The following is a 25,204-nucleotide window of genomic DNA, read 5'->3' on the forward strand; positions in this document are numbered from 1 at the left end:
AAGCTTTACCTCCACCATCCTCCTCCTTCTTGGCTAGAATATTTGTTGCCCTTACATATAGGTTTTTAAGCAATGGACTCCCTTAAAAGTTGAAGCATGCTGCTTGGCTAAACAAGGGAGATTTTTAGAGCAGAGCATATATAACCAAGTAAAACTGTATATCAATTTTTTTAAATATGGTTGCATTAAGTAAATGTTCCTGACTAAAATATGTATAAAACAATTAAAGTCTGGCGAGATTTGGTGTCATTGATGATATGTCTGGAATCATACGTATATTAGCAAAGGGTTTGAGAGAAGGTATCTGTGCCTGCATTCTGCTCCATCAGGGTTGAGCATAGGGACTACCTTGAAGATGTAGGCATCTCTTAGGCTGGCTGCAGCCTGGCACTTTCTCCTCATGCTGGTCACACTGGCATCCCATTCTTCAACCATTATTTCTCGCAATTGAGGCTCCGATTTGTTTAAATTAATTAATTTTCAAATTACCAATAAGTCTTGTTTCTTCAGACTTCAATCATCCAGTCCACCAGACAAGAGTCAATGGCAGAATAAGCTGTTTGGCATTGGCAGAAAAGACTTGGCAATTTTTCATGGGTGCAACCCACATACTCAGCTCTGCTGCTCATCCCACACACGTTCCTTACTAATGTAAGGGAACATCAATACCATTTAAAAGGGAAATAAACAGGCTTTCCAAAGGTATAAGTTTTATTGCCAAGAAGCATTATTACAAGGGAGACATACTCTACAAAACACAAATTTTCTTCCTTTTTGTGTTTTTGCGTGGAAAATACAAACCTCAGCACATGGATCACAGTGATTTACTGTGCACCCCTGTGTAGTCTGTCACATCTGTCTGTAAAGTCAGGGCTCAAATGTATAGCTCTGTGATCACCTCATCTGACATGGCGGCCATTATAACAGACAATAAAATTGCTTTAGTGATCTTAAACTCAGCAGAGGCCTAAACCGAGGACTGTGGACTTAAATAAGAAGTATTTCTGCAAGTAACCTTCTGTGCACTGACATCACAGCACATTTCTAAGTTTGTTTGTGTTCGTTTGTGTAACTGTGAGAGTGCTCACCCTGTATCCAAGGTCTTCCTGTAAGTCGCTAGACGTGGCACTGATATTGGACTGCCAGACTGTCTCCTTTACGCTGCAGCCATACATGAACACATTCTTTTTTCTGGAGTGGCCGTGGTAGTCACAAAACACCTTTGTATATCCACACAGAAACAAGCAAAGACACAGAGAGGAGATAGGAGAAGGAGCAGGTCAAGTTATTGGTGCATATTGCGTTGAATGTTGCTGAAAAATACGAACAAACAAAGCAGGAACAGCTAAGATATCGCATTTTAATTAACTGTATAATCAACAAAAAAATGTTGTATATAAATGTCCTATTAAAGGTGCTGCAGTGATACTAATCATACTTCTCTCAAGACATTTTTTGGTGTAAATTCTGAGGAAGGACAGCATCTTCACCTTGCTTCGTGCCATTAATCACCTCCCCCCGTACAGTACACAAATCTTCCATATAAGCAATTTCCCATGACATATAACTCACTGACACATAGTGTAGTAAAGAGGCCAAGAGAAGCTGTTGTTTATGGAAAGTGCATTAATGTCTAAGAAAGTAGTGTGGTGATTTTTTTTTGTTAATTTTTGTGGACATGCAGCCAAAAAGAGTGTGCAGGAGCAAAGGCACCATCATAATCAAGAAAAAGAGACTCATTATACCTCCCAAATGAAAAATGATGAAGCAAGGTTAACACAATGTAAGTCCAGGTAATTAGAGGTCGTACCAGTGGTGCCCTTTGTATGTGTGCAAGGTACTGCAGCAGGCTCTTAGTGTGGTAGATGGTGGGGTGGAGCTCAGGATTGGGGTTCTGCCACTGCCGATTCAAATCTTCTCCACTCAGAGAACAACGATGACTACAGCAGAAAGAAGACGGCAGAAGAGGGGGAGGAAATAGAGAGGAGCAGAGCAGAGCAACAGCTAAAGAATCCTTTAAGAATTGATAGTGTAGTGTGTGTGTTAATAGACATAAAGCTGTGACCAACAGGCAGGCACAGGCTTGACAGATGTATGCATCTTCCGTGTGTATGCTTGAAAGCTGTGAATGTGTGTCCACCTCCATCTACAGACACTCATTACTCACTTTCCATTTATAACTCCATCAGGGTTGAGCATAGGGACTATCTTGAAGATGTAGGCATCTCTCAGGCTGGCTGCAAGCGGGCTGGTGCCCATCAGGAACTCCAGCGTGCCCTTCATTACCCAGCTTGCATTGGTCTCTCCAGGGTGCACTCTAGCCGACAAGAAGATCAATGGACGATTCCCTGAAGAGGGAGAAAGAGGAGAGCAGGGCAAAAACACAAACAGAGGGAGATGGAATGAGAAAAAAGAAACAGATTCTCTAATTTAAAGTTTTTCACCACAGAGACGCAGCAATATTAAAACTACATCAAACAGAAAAAACTTCTCAGGAACAACTGGCATGCCCTAGAAAACCAAGGGCAACTATCACATTGCAATAACAATATAAGGTGGAAAAACATAAAAAATTAAGGAGTCAAAATTAGCAAAAGCTCTTTTTTCTGATTATCAGTTGTTATTCTGTTGACAGTCTGCAAAATGTTCATGTGAATCCTAATTAAACCCATAAAATAGGCATTCACAATATCAACAGCATGATATCAGTTAACTACTGGTATCAACAGATATGAAAACATCTGCTGATATTTTCAACTAACAGCTGTAAATATCTTCCTTTATGGGCTGTAACTATCAGTCATATGTAGTAATATGTTTGTGAAGTTTTAGGCAGGACCAACAGACCTCTCTTAGCTTAAGTCTTTTTTTTTGTATAGATACAAATTAATCATTTGAATACTGTTGATGGGAGCTGGTTGGCACAGACAAAGTAACATCTGCTTGCTGTCGTCAACATGGTGGTAATGTGTCATTGTGAATGAGCTGGTTCAAAGATTTTAAAAAATTTGTTTAAAAGAATGTTTTTTGGGCATTTTGCCTTCATTTGGATAGGAGAGCTGGAGATACAGGAAATGTGGTGAGAGAGAGAGAAGGGGAAGACATGCACCAAACAGTGCTGGGACTGGGAATCGATCCTGCAACTGGTGCGTTGAGGACTTCAGCCTCAGTATATGGGAACCGGCTCTACCAACTGACCTAAACCAGAAATGAAAAGTTGTTTTTTATGTGATCAATGGGAGTCGGATTCCATTTGAGAGCTTTTTCGTTGTTATTGATTGACGCTCTGCTCCATCTCAAACACACCACGTACAGAAGACTTAGGTTTTATACCAGAGGTGTCATACAGTCATATTTTAGAGAATAATTATATATATTTTTTTTTAAATCTAAAAAAAGGAAGCACATTTGAAGTAAAATACCAGCACAAATATTAATCACAGGTTAAATCATTGCTAAATTTGGCTGATCTACTGAAGCCAAAACGGTATCAAATGAAGACCAGTTAAGGTGCAGAAAGAGACAAATCTTCTTGCTGAGCTGAGCCAAATGATCCATATCTCTAAAAATCAGGAGGAATTCCTATCACTACAACACAGTGTTCTATATGTGTAAACCAAAGCCTGTTAATACATGATCAGTCAATGCAGTTCAGAGCATATAACATAGATATTAAATTTGTAAACAGTGGTTGTGAATTTTGCTTGGTTGAATCAGTTAATAGAGACTACAGGTAAACACTTTGCACATTTCTGATAAATCAAACTAACCAAAAGATGAGCAAATGGACCACAATTCTTCAACAAAATGCCTGGAGAAGCTTTAAGAAACTCATGATGGATTATTTGTGATAAATTATGTCAGATCAGAAGAGTCCACTTCCACAAAGACAAGTGAGGGGCAAGCGCTGGATTTACTCACTGAACTGACAGATGTGATCATTGGAGTTAGACTCCGGCATGGCAGTGATGGTTAGAAGGGGGCAGCTGTTTCCCCCCAGCGTTTCACACAGGACGTCCTTTCTCATGTAGATCTGAGGAGTCCTCAAAGCCTCCAGTTTGGACAGGTGCATCTGTGGACATGATGGAAACAACAAAGATCAAATTTTATGTTAACAACACTGATACTGACAAAATTGATTCAAGCCTGCACTCCTCTTGACATTAGCACATTTTGCTGTTGTACTGTTTAACTGGCTGTTTGTTAGGTCCTTTGTAATAGTGATTCTGACTGATTTATTCTACTGTTAAGTGCATTTGAAACATTTGTGCACAGCCACGCTAAATATGAGATAAGCTAGATGGTAGGTTTCAGCAGTTTTATAGCACACTACTCCTCTGAGCTAGGATTTGAGAAAACAAATGACAAAACACAGCAAACAAAACAGTGGATCTGTTAAGAGGATGCTTTTGGGGGTTTAACACTGAACAAATAGCAACCTTAGGGCGAGCAAATGCAAACACAGTATTACATAGCGCTAAAACATGTTTGAATTTGTGTTTTGGGTTACACTTGGCTTTTCCTGTCACAGAGAATAGGACTATGTTTTTGATTAAAGCTAAAGGGAGTGCTGTATTATTACCTTGAGAGTGGAGTATGTATATGGGAAATGATAGGCAAAGTAGCAGACATCATCCTTATGGCTGAAGCTCATGCTGAAGGTCATTGTATAGTAGGATTTCCCTTTCTGACCACCAGCTGCAATGGAACTCCTCGCAAAATGATTCCTACAAACAAACAAACAAAAAAAAAACATTTCATGAGTAAATGTTGCACAATATGGAGCCCATAACTCACTAATTATAAGGCACACTCCCAAAATATATAGTATTCTAACACACACATTTAGCATTTGATTTGTATGGTTTACAATGCTCAGCATTTAGACACAAATGTGTAAGGTCAATGAACTCTTTCTAACAGAGCTCATAGTGAAAGACAGAATTTTAATAGAATTAATTGTTTTTGTGACTTAATTTTTTTCACCTCTTAATGGACAGGATAAACACCTTCATGTTGTGTTAATAAAAGTAGTACTTTAATAGGATTTATATAAGTAAATGAATGACAGAATATATATGAGAAAATGAACACAAGATTTTTTTTTCTTTACAAAGGTATGGATAATGTTGATGTGTCAGACTATGAGGTAGAGTAGAGTAGAGGTAGATAAGTATTCCTTGCAACAACTGTTGAACTGAGATTAACTTTGTGAAAGCACTGACACACCCTTAATATTTTACAGAGTTTAGGATGCATATATGCATAAAGGACAGCTTTATATAAGAACAGAAGCTTGATTTAAGATCTGCATGTGTTTTCGGGCAATTTGGTAAAATGGCATCCTTTTTATGTTTGTTGAGAAGAACTCAAATCTGTTCATGAAAAGAGAATAACTGGCAGAACAGCTTTATGTAAAACAGGTATATAAAATAAACAGCTGTTTGTGAAGTATGCACTTCTTTTTAGAATTAGTGTACAAGTCTAAGTGTTTTCAGACAAACAAATCCACTGCATAAGTGAATTAAAACCAGCTCATAACAACTCTGTGAGTGTAGAGAGCTATAAAGCAGTCAAGATGGTGCTTTAATTAAGAGGTGGTGGTTAAATTTATACAGGACACAATGTATTCAATGCACTGCAGTACACTGGGTGCACTGAGGCAAAAATGGTTCCATGTGCATACGCACGTTCTGCATACGCACTGTAATCTTGCTAATGCACCTACAACTACTTAACTCAATTTAATTAGCACTAAATGGTAAAAGACATGATTATGCATAGTACAAGGTGCAGTGAAATGTTGTTTTGTAACTGTTCAGCTCAGAATAAAATATAATCTTTATCTGAGAAACTGAGAATACTGACATTTTAAAATGCAACATAAAAACTCAGTTATTCAGTCCAGCTTTCATCTAATACTTCACTTAACAATTTTGCCAGTATTATTTCCTATCATTATGTGAATTTACTTTTAAACATTTAATTTATGTTTTCTATGACTTATAGCTTGAGTATTGATATCCTTTTAATTTCGTTTTGAAGGTTTTTATTTACTTTTTAAAAATGATTCCATACATTTATTGCTTTGCTCTTAATTTCATTTTATTTCATTGAATCCATATTGGTGTGCATTGGTCTCTTAATCCTTTTAACATCCTACCTTTCAGCAATCATCTCCTTCTGCTCTCTTCTAAAGCTTAATTTAATATGTTTGAAAGATGGTATTTAAATAACTGATTGATTTATTGATGTAGAACAAAATGAAAACAAAATTCAAACACCTAGTATAAAAACATAGCTGTGATTTATCTTTGTCGCTTTCTAAAATATATGGGTATAAGTTCCCGGGTCTTTTGAATTCTACTTGCACCTACTTGTAGTAACAGATGTCTGTTCCTGTTCTGACCCAGCGAGGCCTTCCACTGATCGCCTCTTGTACAGAATACATCAGCACCTGCATGCCTGCAAACACAGAAGAACAGACACAAAGAGAAAACAGCAAAAGCTAAGTATATGGGATACTACATGCAGAGGCATATTACTGTGCACATTGAGGCTTCCTGGCAAAGACCTGATCAGAAAAGCTCTCAAAAGGTTTAGTCTGATAATTTCTGAAAATTTATAAGATCACATGTAGAATAAATTTACAAAAAAGATCAAATTTAGGCTGTTTCTCTTTGTTTATTTTCCATAATGTTTCTCTGCATCTCACCATAGTTGAACTGGCTGTTGGACTTCTCACAGTTGATAATGTTGAAGCGGTACATAGTTCCCACCCGCATACCGCTCACTTCAAAGTAGAACCACTGGTGGTAATGGTTACTGTTGATGTCTGAATTCAGCACAAGGTCATACTCGTATCTAGACACCAGCAAAATTAGATGTCAAAATGTACCCAAACACAAAGCACACTGATTAAAAACATATCTGTCTCCTTAAAAATTCAGCTAAGATGTCTGTCCTCAAAGCTGAAATCACATTACATCTTAAAATGTTATATGAAGTCACGCAACTCTCACATCTACTTTACCATCATAGATCCTATCTCCCTTGCTTGCTGTTGCAAGGCAAGATTAACAGGTCAACAAAAAGCATGAGAACACCTGTTGTGTTTAGTATGTTACTGCTGCTGGCACAGTCTGTATTCAGTTTGTTTCAATGAATAAAGAAATAAAGCTTTGAATATATAAATACACACTGCTGATTTTATGCCACAGTGGTTTATTGGAACTGGCAAAAACACAATAGGGGCTGTAAAGACTGCTCAACAAAATCTTTCAATCATTGTTAAAGCTTAGTTCTCTTTTCAACTTAGATAAGTCTGTTACAATACAGCAGATCTCTATTGCAGATATAACCAAATTAACAGTAAAGAAGAAGGTTATATGTGATTATAAAAGGTACCAAGTTTGCTCAACTCTTTGAAGACAACAGTGAAAAAGGGGATTTAGAAAAGGCCAATAAATCATATCTTCATTTCACCTGTATCTAATCTGACAGTTAATACTCACTTTCTGACTTGAATTGCCTTCCTGAGGTTTCCAGACTCAAACTGAGAGTTGAACTTCAGGGATTCACCATTGTCTTCTAACAAAGGACAACTGAAATACAACAAAATGTGAAAATATTTATAAGTTATGCATGCTGCAACTCTTAAAAATATCCAAAATTAGACAAAAAGACACCTCATTCATCTGTAAAGGGCATTTAAGCTTCATTCAGAGTAATTTATTGATCGTCTGGGATCGGAATTAATAAGAGAAGCTCACCTTGGAATGTCCAGGTCATAAACTACTTTGTCCAGGATATCATTAGGATGAATCAACCTTTCGATGTCCTGGAAAATCTTAGACCTGCAGGATTAGAGGAACAAACAAACACACTGTTAACACACATTTTTAAAGATGCATGCATCATTTTTTTAAACTAAGGAAAACAGCTCATGTTGAAGGGGGTGCATGGTGGTGTGGGCGTTTCCTTCCACTGTCCAAAGATGCCTTTTGGCCTAATTAGTGACTCTAAATTGCCTGTAGGTGTGGGTGGCCAGGCTGTTTATCTCTATATGTCAGTTCTGTGATAGCGGGACTAGTCAAGGATGTCCCCCACCTTACCCCCTGCAAAACCGAACTGATAAAGTCATGTAAATAAATCATAAATGGAATGAGGTCATTAATAAGGACGCATACAACTCCATATAAAAACTCCCTTGTCCTTTTACCATCACCTTCCACGGTAAGCAGTTTAAAATATAATCTGCAGGCTAAAAGAGCCTCCTACCCTTGTTCTTTCTTAGTTTTTCTTTAATTTGCCCAGAAGAAAATTCTGAAGACTAGTCCTATGCAGATTCATGATCATGTTTTGATCTGCAGAATTACCTACTCATGTATTTTAACCTGATGAATGCCATGTTTTTCTGAGTTGGAAGCTTGTACTTGCATATGCCGCTCAAAGCGCCCCTGGCATATTAGTACCAAAATGCTCAAATGTGCACAAGTATGATCTTAAGATTTGTAGATTTTGTTTTTCAGAGAGAATTTAATTGAAGAAAACATTGGTGAATCAAGAATTTCCTTAAAAACGGTATCACTTTTTGAGAATTCATTCATCTCATGTAACTTTTCTTGTATCTTGTGGTCTTTCATTCACCTCGGCTTGTTGATTTGTCAGTGTTGACATGTTTCAGTTAAATGTTTGTTATTGTGGACATGGGTAAGCTGCAAATGAATTGCCCTCTGGGATCAATAAACTGTCTGAATCTGAATCAGAACAGCTGGAGAAAATGGCACAAGAAGTAAAAAGCCACACTTTACAAACATGCAGAACTGTGTGATTGAATTTGCTGTTTCTAAATTCCTGCATAGAATTTTTAGTTAAAACTTGAAAATGGCATTGCTTAAAACATCACTACAGCTCTAAGACATCTTTCTGAAACCCATCAAGTACAAATCCCCGTGGCTGTCCCAGGATTCTGACCCTCATCATTTGCTGCATGTCTCGCCCTGCTCTCTCCTCCATTTTCCTGCCACTCTCCACTGTCCCATTAATTAAGGCATTAGGAGAACAGCTCCAAAATATATTTAAAAACACCTCTCACCTCTGAACGCCATAAACTCTCTCCAGAAGAGGTTCCCTAAAAGTTGGAGCCACATGGCCAAAATAGTCTGGGTAAGCCACTTCAGCGTACCGGGGTACGGAGAGCGTCCCTTTCACCTTCTCCACGTAAATGTCGGGGTCATGCAGCGGGAGGAGCAGCGCCGTGTCTGGAACCTCCAGAACAGCTCCTTCTGCTCCCTCATCCTCAGCACCCTCTGAGCCACAGTCTGACCCCCAGTTGCTGCCCCCACCTCCCACACGCAGAGTTGGGATGCCCCCAAGGAGCAGGGGAGACTGAATGTGTCTGGTGGCGCTGACTGGGGAACCCTCCTGTTTGATTTCCTTTCTCCCTCCATCGTCTGCACTCAGAAACACCTCTTCATCTAGAGACACGCTCTCCAACACGCTTACTAGTTCCTGTGCTATGACCTGCCCTTGAGGAGGCCGCATGAGGGGGGACAGTGTTGAATGTGTGTCTGGGGAGGGAATGTTGGCCTTCTCTTGTTTGTCTTGGTCCTTATTGAGGTGAATAGTGTCCAATTCTAAGGGTTTTAGGGGAGCAGGAAGAGTAGGAGCTGGCACAGCAGGAGATGGAAGTGTCGGTGTTCCTTTGGTAGGATTGCAGCTCCCCTGAAGGGCTGATACGGGGTCACGTTTTGGTGACAGGGCCTGAGCTGTAGGTACGATGATTGGCCGAGAGGGTAGAGAGGAGGCTGAAGATGAGGAGAAGGATGATGATGAAGATGTAGTAGAGGCACTCTTTGAACAGTCAAAGTTAAAACCCTGCAGAAGAACAAACCAGTGATCAAAAAAATGGTGGCAGAGTTTACATTACAATCCAACAGAACTGAAAAGAACAGGTCTAGACTCTTAATATCAGGGGAAATAAAACAAAAGAAACAGAATGTTTCAAATTGCCTTACAGGCTTTCGGTGGCCTTTCATCATATTTACTCTCTTAAACCCAGCTCAGACTAAAGACTGTTTTAAACGTTGCTGCCTTTGGTTGCAGCTGTAGCTGCTGCTGAACTGTTTCAACTTGAATCGAGCTGTCTGATGATGTCAGTTTGACAAATCGTAAACAGCTGGTTTTTGGGTGTAGCAAACAGAAAAAAAGTAAGTCTCATTTAGAAAGGCTATAAATGGCAACAAATATCTGTTCAAAATAGGATATTCTGTTAGATAAAATCATGCTGTGAATTTTGGAAATGATTACATCTTTTTTTAAACTTTTCAGACAGAAACTTCAGCCAGATGAGCACACCTCCCCTCTACTAGTTTTGCTTGTAGGCAGAACTAAACTCGCTAATACATGTGAAATTCAAGGTTGAAGTGACTAAATTTGCCCATGGAAAGTCAATTATTGCCAGTTAATATCTAAGTTATGAAAAAGCTGAGCTAGCAAAGCATTTTTGTGTTTAAATGTGCAGTGAAATTTTTCTGCAACACTACAATCGTTTTTTTGTGATCAAATGTTTTTATCCATTATCAGAGTGAGGTTTAGATCACCTATCAGCACAAATTAACAGACACATCCCCCCCGGCACGTTTATACACATTTAACGCAGATGTACACGCTACTTGGATAAAACTTGTGATACAGTAGACCAGAAGTGCTTTACATCTGGGCAGTCCCGCATAACATGTACATAGGTTCCCACTACATTACAGTTATACAAATTACACAAAGGTGAGGGGCTGAGTTGAAATCGAAAGCGTTTTCTAGGTGTTAAATAAAATCTATGTGTAAACTTGAAATGAGTCATTTGATGGTTTCAATTTTGAGATGAGAGTGCTACATTTTCCCAAACTCTTTCCTAGTTAATGGGTTCCTGTGACTGCTTCAAGTCCAAATTCCAGACCTTTGTCACACCCATATATGGGCGTGTAACTTCCTGAAGTTTCTTTTATACATACTGGACACAAAACCCACACCTTTAATTTTGGTTGACATAAAATTAATGAGAGGGTGTGTGGGAAGCACAGCTTTCCATGGGACCCCACTAGTTTAAAACACTGATCTCAGCTGCAAATAAAAGAAAAATGAGGCTGGTGGCAATTCATATTCTTTCCTGAGGTCTTCAAAGGATCTTAGATCATCGTCATTTATTACATGTGAGAGGGAGCGAATACCCCAATTGGACCATGACAGGAATAACATTGGTCTGTGGTCTAAGCAGAGGAGCTGATTATTGAAAATAGAAGCATGTTTGTGCCATTTTATATCCCATTTCCCCAACTTAACAGCCTGCTGCCATATTTTTATAGAGTGAGATATTATGGGACCAAATTTCTCCTTAGCTAGCTTGGGAGTAAAACCACTGAATAAAAGTTTATTAACCTTATATTGAGCCACAATGTTTTTTCAATCTTAAGCCATGGCGTATTGACATCCTGGGAGAACCACTTTTGAAGGGGGCGGAGCATGAACGATATATAATATAGCTCAAAATTGGCTAAACCGAATTTATTTACTTATAATAAAATTAATCTTTGGTAAGATATTCATGTTGATAATTGATATCTGACAAAACATGGACATTTTTTGGTTAGACCACCTTTCTAGATCCTTGCAGATGGACTCACACATCAATTTAAAATTGACATTAGAAATTTTTACATGAGAAAATATGCACATTAAGGTATTTGAATGTGGAAACAATTGGAATTTCTGTTTGAAACACTACAATCGTGATGAGAAAGTGATTAGTGATGAGCAGGAATCATACAGCCTGACGTTCCTCATTGTTAATAGGGGTTGACTGACACTGGTTTTTCAAGGCTGATACTGATTACTAGTATTTCATGAGACTGATAACAAATTTTGGAACAAACGTATTTTGATGTACAAAATATACTTAATGTGGTAAAAGTAAAATTTTATGATCAAAGAAAAATGAAGAAAAATAAATTTTAGCTCTAGCTTCATCAGCATTAGAAATGCCGCAGAACAACACAGTAGCAGCAAGAAGAAAGAGTGTGCCATATGTTCAGGGTGTCAGTGGCACCCAAGCTTAAGTGTTGATTGGCTTATACTTGTGTGACATCTAGTCAATCAGATTGTGTTGTAAAACAAATTATTTGCCTAATGTTGAAGGTCTAGTACCCCAATGTTGATAATAAATGATTTTTTTTGCTTATCGGACAGCAGCAGGAGTTTACTTGGCATTAGCTGATCTTGTATATTCTGTCATGTTGTTATTAGTGATTAAACCACTGACCTGGAAGTCTTCTGAGAGCTCCACGAAGAACCTTTCATAAACTCTTAACTCCTCAAAAGGACGTCCAGGGCTCTTTTTGGGATGTAGCTTGTTAAGATCTGTCTCTATGTCGTCATTCTGATCAAAAACACACAAAGGGAGTAAACAAATCAAACACAAGTGTAGATCTGTACTGTCTAAGGAATATGACACTAAATTACTAAAACATCTGATAAAAAATATCAAAAGCAGTGTTGGGCAAGACCACTTATTTTGTGTTGTTTTTATGATTAAAGATTTTTTTCAGAGTGCATGAAAAGTTTAGGTGATTTCCTGGACTGTTTACTCTATAAGAGAAGAACAGTGTTTATTTAACATGTGTAGTCCAAAGGCAGCTTAAACAAAACCCTAAGTATTGTTTGAAAACAACCCCCCTGATCAGAAGGCTTTTCTGCAATAATGGACAGAGTAATAACATTTTCTTTTATTAAGCTCTGTGGGAGATAAAGAAATGAAATAAAAACCATTTGACAGTTTAAACCCTTGGCTTTGACTGTATACATTTGCATTTGCTCTAAAATTCATTAACAATCTTAATATCATCAATCAATCAAACCAAAATAATCAACATGTTGTGCAGCAGTCCCTTCATGATGGGCTGTTGTCTTAACTCTTTGCTGTTCTTGTGTAATTTTTGTGTTGTTTTCAACGTCTTAAATTTAGCTGTGTCAGCCATGGTCTTTTTCATTCATCAACTTTCCTGTGTGTCTAACTTCCACATGTGTATATTACGAAATGACATTTCAGTTTATCTGTCACATCTTAAAATGCAATACTATTATCCAAAAAGCTGATGTCAGGACAAGTATACACATGAATGTAGTATCTGGTATAAAAGGGTTAAATCAGCTGTTTTGAAAGCTGATCAAACATGTTTGACGTTGAGTTATAAAACTGTTTGACTCCATCTAGGAGTTATGATTGCCCTATGCTGGAAATATGGACAGCATCATCTTCATCATTAGAGTGACGTATGACTGGGACTCGGCTGTTGAAATTCTACCCTTAAGGACCATCTGAGTTGTATTATATAATAAAAAGTCCTAGAATTTTCACAACCAAGCACTAGTGTAATAATGCATTTTGTAACTGTGATATTAAATTCTCAGTGCTCAACAAAACAGTGCTTTCTCACCAAATAAAATATTTCATATCAAAACTCTGAGTCAGACTCAGGAAAATCAATTTTTGTAAAAATGCTCAGATGACATTTTAAACATATTGCAATAAGTTAAGGTTGTCAGAATTTTCAAAGTTTAAATCAAGTGTTCAGAACAATAAAATCTCTGTTAAATGTTATATTTCTATTATTTTTTGCCATTAAGCTGCTGAAACGGGGACGACCAGAGGTCAAATTAACAGGTCTGCAAATACTGACATTTCTAAAGTCCTTGGTGTCACATAGCATAGAAAAAGTGACATAATGTCCCATAAACAAACAGAGAAGAGAGGAGAGAGCAGAGGAGGTTGCACTGTTTCAGCAGCACAAATGCATTCACTGCGTGTAGGAGTTTCCCAAAACTGGGTATCAAGGACTTGTGTTTTGTCATGGTATTGAAATGGGCATCAATATCATTTGCTATGCAAATCTTGAACAATATGGGCATATACAATAATCCTGTTTTTTCATTGGTATAGTAAACTCCATGTACATGTGGGTTGTTGTTGCTTTGTGATGACAGCTGTATGTTTGCAGTTTGGAGTCCAATACAGATTTCAACAAAGGGACATCGTATCATACAGGAGGATAGATATCACATTCATCTGGGAAACCTCTTGTACAAAGTGTTTGGAACAGCAGAAATTTTCTAAAAATCTGGGTAGCATCAAACCCTCCCACATGTAAATTTCACAAAGGCACAAGGCTGTATTGTTTGTGGGAACATGTAAAAATGCAAATATTTTAAAAGGCAGTATATTCAGGTGTTACCACTGCAATAGGTCAGCAGGTGTCAGTAAACCCACTTCTTTGTCTGCTTGGAAAGATTGAGGATGTGGTACAATCTTTTTAAATACCAGCAAGGAAAGCAATAATGGTGAAATGGATCATGAACGATCTTCCAAATATTTCTATTTGGAAGTCTCTAATCCCAGAGGTCATAACCCTGGAGAAACTTGGACACTATGTCTATGGAAAGACTCATTTTTTTCTGCAAAAATGGAGTACAGCACTGGAACTCTTGGGACTTGGCTATAATCTGCTTCTAAATGGATAATGTATTGGATAATTTGAACACTTTTAGATTTAGAGTAATGGACAAAAGTGATTAATATTTATACGTTTACTATGCGTGCATTTTACTCTATAATTCAGGTAACTTTTCAAGTACAGCACCTTATTTCGTTTGCCATCAGTCACAACAGCTCTTATTACATGAACCAACCAGCCTTGTAAAATTATTATTTGTTTATCCGTTTCTGTATTTACTTTAAAAACTTGATTAACAGAGTTTTAAAAAATAAATACATTTTTTTGGTGATTGGACGAACGCTCTGTGCGTCACATTCATTACGGGACAATCAGAGTGTAAAAACAAATAAAACTCATGCCAAGGCCAGTCAGGAGGAGTGCAAAAACATTTTCTCTGCAAAGAGAATCCTTCTGTGAGGCTCTTTTCTCTTGTGTTAAAGGTACAGTGTGTAGAATTTGGAATTTTAGCGACATCTAGCATTCAGATTTTAGATTGTTACCAAAACATCACATCACTAAGCGACGAGAGCCTGTGAAGACCAAAAAGGATCGTGAGCCGGACATCATTTACAGCAGTGACGAGGTGAGGGTTTATTTATTCATTTTTGTAAACATTATTTTTATAGATTATAGGTCAGTCTTCTTCTCCACCTGCCTTCCAGGTAGATCTCAGGACCGGCGGGCAGGTTCGTATTTAAAAGTCGCGTTTCGCTCTTTCTGTCCCCAAAACGTTGCCGTAGACAACATGGCAGTTCGTTATGTCAGCCTCCGTGAGCGCGACCCGCGGTAATGTAAATTTTAAAAGCTTTTTTCTAATTTTGTAAAAAGAAAACAAAAGTTTTAAGGGGATGATTGGACACTTATTTTAACATGCTTCACATAAATATGTAAACATTATACCCCATTTACACCGTTTCTGTTCGGCGAAATGCTGCCAAATTCTACACACTGTACCTTTAATAAAGAAATGTCTATACTAAAACTACATCAGAGCTAATAGCTATACTAGCAGCCATTGTGTGCACCTAGTCACGGTACAACTATAAATCTTGCCCATAACTGTCATGAACTTGTGCCGAAGCAGGTCTGGAGAAGAAACATCTTTTCCGTTTTAAAAGGATTTCAGGCAGTTTTATCAGTTGTGATAAAACTGCTGCTTTACTAGACTACATCTAAGCTAAACTCTACACTGGTGGCAGTCATTGTTACCCTCTCCCCCTTAAACTAAACTCTGCTGCCACCTTGTTCTCCTCAAATGATGCTGAAAGGTTAGGTTGTTTATTAGACCTGGCACACTCATTTCAGACCTGAGCTTTTCAAAATGGATTTGCCTGATGACAAACATGGAACATGTAAAATACTTTGTGCACATGTGAGCGCTGAGTATTACCAAAGTGCGTTGATCCTTCTCGTCTTCATCATTCTCAGTATCGTTCTCCGTGTCTCCGTCTGTCTCCTCATTATCGTCGCTTTCGTCCACCACATCATCCACTGGATATGCACACAAACAAAGAAAGAAGTTATTAGGTTTTTATTTCTCATGTTTTTCTTTCTCTGCAGCAAAGCAGAGAAATTATTAATTTACAAGCTATGTGCAAAGCCTGCACATATGCAGCTGGGTACAACTTAATGATTTGATTAATGGGTCTCATTGCTATGACAAAAAGAGCAAATTAACGAAAATAGAGGTGGGAGCTGCTATGATCCAGAGATAAGTAAAAGACATAGAAAAGGTAAGAAAATTTTGTATAAACTATAGCTTTTTCTCATGACAAATTGTATAAACAAGCAGATTACTGATGCTAATAAGAGCAGTGAAAATGATGTTTGTATCTGTGTTTTGAGCTCCTGTTTGATTTTGTACTCATATAAATATAAAATCAAAATATTGCCAAAATGAACATACACAGGATCATTAAGCAGAATTAATGAAGCTTCATGTTGCATGAAAAATATGGTTTCTTGTTTAATTATTTGTCTTTTTGATCGTTTATTGAACGACAAGTACCCACGGTCCTGTGGACACAAGGAGGTAAATGACATTGAGTAAAGCATACACTTCTAATTATGAGTGGGCAATTAACAAATGTGTGGTAAGTATCTTAATGATGTCTTGGTTACTAACACATGTCATGTGTTAGAGAATGATGATGTGAAGGGAATGAGAGAGTGGCAAAGAGTGAGTTTAAGTACACTGAGGATGGAGATGTGTCTTACGTTCATCTTACCCTTCTTTAAGGGCTTGTTGTAGAGCTGATGAGTTTTCCTCCCTGTAAGGCACATTGTGTGCAGTAGTGTCAAGATGGTCAAAATTAACCATTTATTAATTGTTTTTTTTTAATTATATTTGTTAATCTTAATAATAACATAATCAGGATGTTAAACATGAAGGCAGTTTTTCATTGACACTGAAAGCTAAATGTCACCAGGTGCTTTTTCACATGTTGACTTCATTAAAGAGTGTACACCTGCTCTTTGATAGTGAGATACATTTGAATTGGCTGTAAACCAATAAAGACTGGTAGGTTTGTATTAGTCTTGCTGATTTGCAAGGCTGGTTGTGGTTTGAGAGGTATGCATAATTGCTAATGAAAGCTGAGAGCATAAACTGTGATCATCTTGGGCACACTCTATTGAAGTGTGTGTTTGTGAGTCTGTCCCATGCCCTCACCCCCAGGTGGCTGGCTGTACAGCTGTGCTACAGGCCCTGCAGCGGGTACATGTGGCAGCTGGTAGTGGAAGGCTGATTTGATGGTGGGCAGAGGCAGACGGTTCTTAGGAAAGCACTTTCTCATGATGAGACTTGAAGTGTTGATCAGAGGATCCAGAGTCCGCACTGGGAGACACTCCTGGGAATACAAACAGCAAAGGAGGAGGAAGAAGAAGAGAAGAAGACAACAACAGAGACAAAGAAGAAGACTTTCTTTATCAATCTGTAGAGGAGAAAACCAATTTTACACTCTACACACATGCAAAAATATGATACAAGACATGAACACCAATGAATAGATGTCAGAATGAGGGTGCTGCACATGAAAAAATACCCCTAGCAGTCTGGGATTCTGTGCCTTTCTCAAGTCTCCTCATACTGAGCTAATGAAGCCCTTTGCAATTGATAAGAGCAAATCCATGTCACTTCCCACTCTCCAGAGTGAACACACCTCCATTGGGGTGAAAACCAAGCTCAGAGACTGAATGGTGGTAGTGGTGATGCTATTGCATTGTGTTTTCTGCTTAAAATGTCAAAGCAGGAGCACTAAGCCTAGCGGTTAGGTTGTGTCCCATGTATGCAGATGGCCCGAGTTCATGTCGGGCCTGTGATTATTTTCCCGCCTGCTCTTTCCCAATCTCTCAGCCCTGTTTCTAAGGCTAAATAAAGGCATTAAGCCCAAAAACATATCTAAAAATATCATAGTTTTTAATATGTTTTTCAAACTCAAATTAGGAAGGAATGTAAAAGAAGCATGGTAACCCACTAAGCTATCCAGCACCTCGTGCTGGCAGGTGAGAGAAGATCAGGAGAACAGGGTGAAACTTTCTTCCAAGCAGGGAGGGTCAACCAAACCTGGGGGCAGGTGCTTACTCCCCACATGAGGTCATGAGAGGAAAATCTGAGACCAGCTTGTTTCAGCACACATTTTCTGAAAGGTAGAGAAAGTGTGTGGGGGGGTGTTCTGGTATTTGAGGGGATTGTGTACAGGCCAGGGGCATATATTTTTGTTAGAAAAGCCTGAAAAAGTGATTTTTGCATAATATGACCCCTTTAAGGCCAGCAATTAATCAACATTTACATTGAATTGTTATATGACCTAAAAAATTTTCAAATTACAGAAGGTGAGGGTGCAATTTCTTTAATTTTTAATGTGTGTCAGGATGCCAGTTTGATATTTTTACTGTAGAAGAGATATAGGAACTGGAATACCTTGAAAAAAGTCCTCCTTACTTTTGTATAGGTTTGATGATCAAAAATGAGAGTGACATAAAAATGATTATTCCCTTCAATACACTACTTTATATCATATTTATGAGTACAAGTCAAATAAACACAATCAGATATATTTTCAAAAACATTCAACCCCAGTTCCAATTGACTTTAAGATAGCGATTGCTTTTAGACAGCAGGAGCTGTTGTCTGCCTACCGTATTAAATCAGTTTAAAAATAATCCAATCCATCAAAGATAGTTTAAATACACACACAAGGTAAGTGATTCCAGTTTATGACATCTCTGGTCACAAGATGGAGCTGTTTGTCCAGTCTGATGGAGAGTCTGAACAGAAACTTATATTCACTTCTAATTTCATTTTCATTTTTTGACACTATAATACCAGTCCTAGTTCATAAAGGCATCGTATTATGTTTACCTCACTAGCCATTGGATTTGTGCTCCCACTTACCATTAAACTGTTTTGATTTTAATGTTTTAAGCTTTTTTTGTCCAAGAAAAGCCCTGCCTTTCCCCTTTACACCATTCATTTTGACAGAGTGTTTTAATCCAGAAAGGGATGGGGCCTGTACTGTTTGGGCAAAGAACCCAGGTGGATTGCTTTCTTCAATGTGCATTAACACTGTTCAATACAACGACATAAAATGCAATTTCTAAAAACATTAAAGAGTACAGTACTTTTACTTCTCTGTCTATGCAGTTATTGTTTCTGCTAAATGCAAAATAAATCAACAAACATTTTCCACCTCTAAATTGGCATCAATTTGTGTATTAATAGCTGATAGTTAGCTTGAGCTTCATTTGATTGCACTAAAATGAAAGCTTGGTCATAATATCCAGGTTACCATCCAATATATAACATTTACACTTTCTTGCAGAGAAACCATTGCTTAATTCTATTTCATTGTAATAATTCAGATTTGTGCAATGTATTTACTGCAATTGCTCATATTCCAATAAGTTGCTATTAATTGCACAGCCCTACCGCATGCTGCTGTCGATTAACTATGCCCGTGTTTCAATCTTACAGTGGATGAGTTGTAGAGGACCCTCATGCCATCAGCATCGATGAAGGCTTTCCTGCCCAGCTTGATGTTGGTGATGTTCCTGAGGCAGACGAGCAGCCCTTTACGTATCAACATGTGCCGATGTCTTGTGTCATTGCGATGCCAGTCCAGGTAAAGAGCGAGTAAGACAGGCACATGTCCGCCATCCACTGCACGCCGAGCATTGGTCTCTGCAGAGGGAAGAGGGGAAAACACTTGTATTCAAAAGTTGTGGGCTACAATGAAGAGAAGAACAGGAGAAGTACAAATTTAATCACAGGGTAGGTTAAGTTGGGGATTTAAACTTGACATCCTCATTACATAAACGTTAACAGTCTTTGCTTCAAAGTAGAGAATCAGTCAAGGACAGTCTAAGAGTGCATGGTGATGGACGTGAGAGAAACCAAAGGGAGCAGAACTAGACACAAACACTGATAGAAGATATTTAAACTAAACCACTGGGGAGGCAGAAGTCAATGCTACAAAACAAATTACTCACTGGATTTGAGCAGTGCTCCCAGTGCGTCCAGAGCTACCCTGTTGATTTAGAAACAGGGCAAATGGGTTACATGGTCTGCTGAACAAATGTCAATGACAGATGTTAAAGACAAAAGCCTGAGGATGCCACTAGTTTGTTATAACACCACATTCATGCTCACCTATTGTCACAATAAACCAGACTTACTTGAGCAGGCTGGTGTTCTTTTTGCTGTATGGCGCGACGATCTTGAACATGAGTTCAACCACTCCATTCTTGCCCAAAGAAATAGCATTCACCGCTTGAGTAAACAGAGAAAGAAGAAAAAAGAAACATCAGGAATAAGCAGAAACCAAAATCACAGAGTTGACAGTGTCAGTATACTGACAAGATTTAATTAAACTGATAATCTGTTGTATTTTTCCTTTTTTTAATATATAGCTAATGCTTTTATAATCTACAACAACAACATACATTCAAACCTACTTTCCTAACTTCTTACTGGCAATCACAACTTTCATAACTGGTCTTGTTTAAACATATCCAATCTTAACTAGAGGACACATTGAAAAAGAGGAAGAAAAACACACAAAACATACTCCCAAATCCATAAAGTGCAAATCTAACACTCCATTTAAAGACGGCCATAAGCTAAAAAAAGATAGAAGGTACATCTCCACACTAAATATGGTCTTTCTGTTATATGTAATGATTGAAATCTACCAGCACTCAAAGACAGAAAGGCAACTATTCAAACGAACATGGTTCAAATGACTTACAGTTGGAAGAGTAAACACGGAGAACCTGCAGGCAGGGCAGCAGCAGTTTTGTATTCTGAAGGTTTTGTTTCAAAAGGTTGACTGTGACATTCAGTGCGCCGCTTAAACGAGCCTTCACGCCAAACTTTCTGTCTGAACACACACAGGTTGTAAGGTCAGTGAATATACCGAGAATAAAAAAAACACTTTTAAAAGAGGCTTTGTTCATGTATTCAAAAGAGAAAGGTATAAATGACTAAAGCTTTAATTCGTTACCAAAGAAACTCAATGGGCCAACTTTAAAAGCACAATACAGACATAATGTTGATTAAAATAAAAAAAAAGCAAACTAAAAAAGATTCAATCAAGACAAGCGATATCTGCTTGATCAGTGCCATTTTCTGTGGACCATGTTTATGTTTGTAAGCCCTATGTGAATCTACTGTATATACATTCATAGAATTCAAATTTTATCTATTTTCTTGAGTAATTCATGGTTAGGTCTTAGCTTTGTCATTTTCTGAAGTTTACAAAGCTGGGTTTCTTGTAGAGAGTAAATAAGGAAAGGAAAATGGAAGTAAAAAAATAAAATAGTAAATAAGAAAACAATTATGATTAATTGAAAGCTTAATCCTAGATGACAGAGACAAGCAGGACTGGAGGGATGTAAACAAGCTATGCTTTTTGCTTACTGGCAGACTACAGCAGATTATGACTGTGGACGGGGTCTTTAATGTATGCTAGTACATGTGGTTAATCTTGCAAAGCAGATGGATTGTCCAGACTCAATGTCTGTCATCAGGCAAATCTACAATGTTTGGGCAAGGTCTGAAAACGGACATGATCTATTTGAGGAGAATGAGGTGACAGCTATGGGCAGGGTTTAGTTGAACTGAATGCATAGTGAAGAACAGCACTGAAAGCTTTTCATAACAGGAAAGATGATTTCTGCTATGATCCTGACCTGATTTGGCATGACTCTGTGATTGTAACAGGTGGGGTTTGGTTATAATGAATGTGACAGATGGAACGTTTGTCCAATCACCCAATTTTTTGAAAAGTCCTGCCCTCCCCAAACGCTTTGTAAGGGGGGCTTCCTAGATGAATGTAAAAATAGTCTATCTGGCATGCTGGGTCAAGGTGTAGTGTCTTCATGAAGAAACCATTCTGTATGAAGCCATCCAAGACCGCTTCTGTATGAAATCAAACCTACTGGATATCAAATCCTCTTCAATATGCATCAAGGTGCATCCACACAAAGCATTAAGGATTACAACTTAGTTTCCAAATGTCCAGCATGAATGTTAAGGCAAGGTATAAATGGGGTCTAAATCTCATAGAAAATGAAATCTACTAATTAACAAGGGAAAGCAGCCTGAGAAGCATAAGTTAGATAGATAGACTGAAATTTAATTGTTATAATATAAAAATGGAGTATAAAAAATGCATGGAGGCATGTCCTCTTAAAGTTTATTTAGTGTTAAACTGACAGTGAACTTACCTTTAGGTCCAACTTTGGCCAGAAGTGAGTGAAGCTGCAGCATGAGCTCCTCACTGGGAGGCAATTCCTTACTTGCAGAGATTAAAATCTGGAATAATATTCCCGTTCCTCCTTTAGACACAAACACTCCCACCCTACGACCTCTTCCTGAGACACAAAACAACCAAAAAACACCTTTAGATTTTATGCAACATTAATCACATGTGACCAAAACTACATAGACAAAAGAAAACCTTTGCATTCAGGTAGCTCAAGTGTCAAATTTTCAGTTCATCAAAAGAATGTGAAATTATACATCTGTAAGACAATACTTTATTGATCTCCGAGAGGAAATTCCAGTGGTTCAGTGACACAAAGTCAAAATACAAGTGGTAAAATACAAATACAAATAAAAGTTGGAAAGACAAAGGAAAAAGGCTGCTTCATTACCAATACCAGCTAAAATACTTAATTTTGTTCCACAATGAAATGTTAAGAGGCTGTGTCGACTAAAAGCTTTTTGTGCATAGTCATCATCACCCATTTTCTTCACAAAACCAGGGGTTTTTAGCATCCTAAGAGCAACCTCGATGTCAGCTGTTTTTTGCCACTGCACTCACAGCAATCTTGGGTGAAAATAAATTAACTTTAAGAAAACTGCAGCACCGTCTGACATCACTCGCACCAGTAAATCAAAACCAAGTAGGGTTGCTCCTTCAATATCTGCTCTTTCAACAACTGTTTTTTGTTATGCACTCAGCCTTTTAGGGCACAATTTCCAGGTCTAAAGCTGCTGCTAGTGTCCTTTCCATTATTTTTATATTTTATATATACAATTTTTTAGAAATAAGCAAATATTAAACATATAAAGGTGTTTAAAACAGACCTAGCAGTCACTGTCAAGGTAAGTAGAAGCCCCACATGAGAACTTCAGTAACCTAGCAATATTAAGTAGCAGTAAGGGGTGAACTGAAACTGAGGTTGTGGGTGTTGTCAGTGCAAAAAATGCCATTAGTGGATACAAGCTCTAATGCTTTAAAGATATTATGGAAGATTTCACAGTCATATTTTACAGTATTGTTTTCCTATTTTAGAAATAGTGTATTTAACTAACAGCTAACTGATCAACAATGATTGAGGAAGAAAAAGTTCCTATTTCTCAAATACTAAAACAGCTCATCAGTCATGAAGGAGAAATCTGTACTCACCCACAGTCAGCAGCTCAGTAAGAATGTACAAAATGTTCAGAGTTGTCTGAACATCACGGGAGCTCTGACACCGACAAAGACAAGACACTTGTTAGATAATACACACATGCATGCACTTATTTATTAACATTTGTGTGATTAACATTGTTGTGAGTTTTTTCCAGCTGCTCATACAAAATGTCAAGATGAAAGGTCTATGATGTACAGAATCCCTCCAAAGGGAGGGGTGGAATGTTTTAAGAACTTTTAGAAAAGCTGGTGGAACTAGTGAGTTGTTTTAGTCATTTACAAGACTTTACTTTAATAATATTTCATTTCTTGAAATAAAAAAGCTAATTTCCAGGAAATTTCAATTCAATTATGAGAAAATGAAGTAAAAAAGAGTGTATGCATGCCCTCTTGTAACTAAGAGCCTTTCAGACATATGGTTTTTCTTGAATATTATTATTTTTGGCTTTTCTGGCTTTATTTAAATAGAGCAGCTGAAGAGAGGCAGGAAATATGGGGAGAAAAAATGAAGACCAGTGTGTCAAAGACAATCTTTATTTAATCATGTTTTTTCCATCTGATGTCTAGACTGCAACATTCTCTATTAAATTCACTGGGCGGTTGAAACTTTCTATTTAATTTGGGTCCCAATTTCTCATAAGGAGGTAGTGCTGGATCCTCTTGCCCAACCAGTTGAGAACCACTGATTCAGAAGGAACTCCTTTGTTTATTTGTGCTAATAAAATTAGCTTTGTGTTAAAGTGCTGTCATGTTGCAAGCTGTAATGTTCAGTTGTGTTAATGAGCTGACCTCCAATGAAGCTAGGATGACTTCCATTCCAGTGGAGCCTTTGGACATCACCTCTTTTCCACTCTTCTCTGTAACAGATAAAATCATAAGAAAGGGTATGTTAAAGTGTGATACATCTTGTACAATAACTCAGCGGATTTTTACACTTGCAAAGTCAAGGTTGGGTGAAACAGGCACTGTTGTAATATGAAATACGAGTAGAACTACCAGCTAAGATATTTGCTGATCCCTTCCCTGCAATAAGGGTAAATATTCTTTTTTCTTCAATAAATACTGTATCTTTAAGGCACACTTTGACATAACATCAAATTTAGCTTCAGCACACGTGAGGCTAAACTTTCTCCTGTTGTCCAACTGAACAAATGGTTTCAGTACAGCCTCTCTTTTTCCCCCTCTCTTTCACCACCTCGATATCATACAGTGTGTTTGCTCTGTGATTTAGGAGCTGACAGATTCCTGACCTCTTTGAGGGGGGTCACTCCTGTCCTGTCCTGTCCTGAAACAAATGCAAACTCTCCAGGCACAAATACAGGACAAATAGCTCACATAGATACACACAAGTCCATCAATCTTCTAAAAATAACTTTTTGAGACCAACATTTAAATTCAAAGAGCATTTTACACTGATATCATAACATTAGAACGATATATGCAATCTAAAGTCATAAAATAAAACAGCTTTACCATGATTTGTACTTTTTTATATTTTCAGGTTTTGTTTGCATGTTAGAATGGGGTAACCTGACACGCCAGATGGATTTGTTAGAAACAAGGAAACAGGCGTGTCCATTGGCTTTGGTTTGCAAGGTTAAGAGCAGGGATAATTCCACCTCAAATGTTTTACTGAAGATGTGGGTGTTGGTTTGCACTCTATGTAAATATGTTCCTAATATCTTGCTCCCTCATGTATGTTAGTTGAGTGGGCAAAATATTAGGCACACCTTA

The 25,204-nt window shown here is 37.9% G+C and overlaps 1 protein-coding gene across 3 annotated transcripts in view; it reads right to left on the reverse strand.

The window, feature by feature from the left end:
- agtpbp1 (ATP/GTP binding carboxypeptidase 1) overlaps window positions 1-25,204 on the reverse strand; it is a 64,811-nt gene that overhangs the window by 23,517 nt on the left and 16,090 nt on the right. For 2 of the 3 annotated variants that reach the window (XM_041787201.1, XM_041787200.1), the window contains exons 4-23: window positions 24,260-24,327; window positions 23,462-23,525; window positions 22,275-22,421; window positions 20,795-20,926; window positions 20,223-20,316; window positions 20,037-20,074; window positions 19,520-19,728; window positions 17,218-17,395; window positions 15,937-16,037; window positions 12,317-12,433; window positions 9,098-9,879; window positions 7,773-7,856; window positions 7,515-7,604; window positions 6,716-6,864; window positions 6,378-6,465; window positions 4,583-4,727; window positions 3,922-4,072; window positions 2,168-2,348; window positions 1,811-1,940; window positions 1,089-1,220 (exon numbers count right to left, since the gene is read on the reverse strand). In XM_041787201.1, the coding sequence (XP_041643135.1) occupies window positions 1,089-1,220; window positions 1,811-1,940; window positions 2,168-2,348; window positions 3,922-4,072; window positions 4,583-4,727; window positions 6,378-6,465; window positions 6,716-6,864; window positions 7,515-7,604; window positions 7,773-7,856; window positions 9,098-9,879; window positions 12,317-12,433; window positions 15,937-16,037; window positions 17,218-17,395; window positions 19,520-19,728; window positions 20,037-20,074; window positions 20,223-20,316; window positions 20,795-20,926; window positions 22,275-22,421; window positions 23,462-23,525; window positions 24,260-24,327 (3,080 nt within the window). The remainder of the gene's footprint in view (window positions 1-1,088; window positions 1,221-1,810; window positions 1,941-2,167; window positions 2,349-3,921; window positions 4,073-4,582; window positions 4,728-6,377; window positions 6,466-6,715; window positions 6,865-7,514; window positions 7,605-7,772; window positions 7,857-9,097; window positions 9,880-12,316; window positions 12,434-15,936; window positions 16,038-17,217; window positions 17,396-19,519; window positions 19,729-20,036; window positions 20,075-20,222; window positions 20,317-20,794; window positions 20,927-22,274; window positions 22,422-23,461; window positions 23,526-24,259; window positions 24,328-25,204) is intronic. The other variant, XR_005991888.1, reaches the window with a different exon arrangement.

Source organism: Cheilinus undulatus, linkage group 5, assembly GCF_018320785.1.
Source record: "Cheilinus undulatus linkage group 5, ASM1832078v1, whole genome shotgun sequence".
NCBI lineage: Eukaryota > Metazoa > Chordata > Actinopteri > Labriformes > Labridae > Cheilinus > Cheilinus undulatus.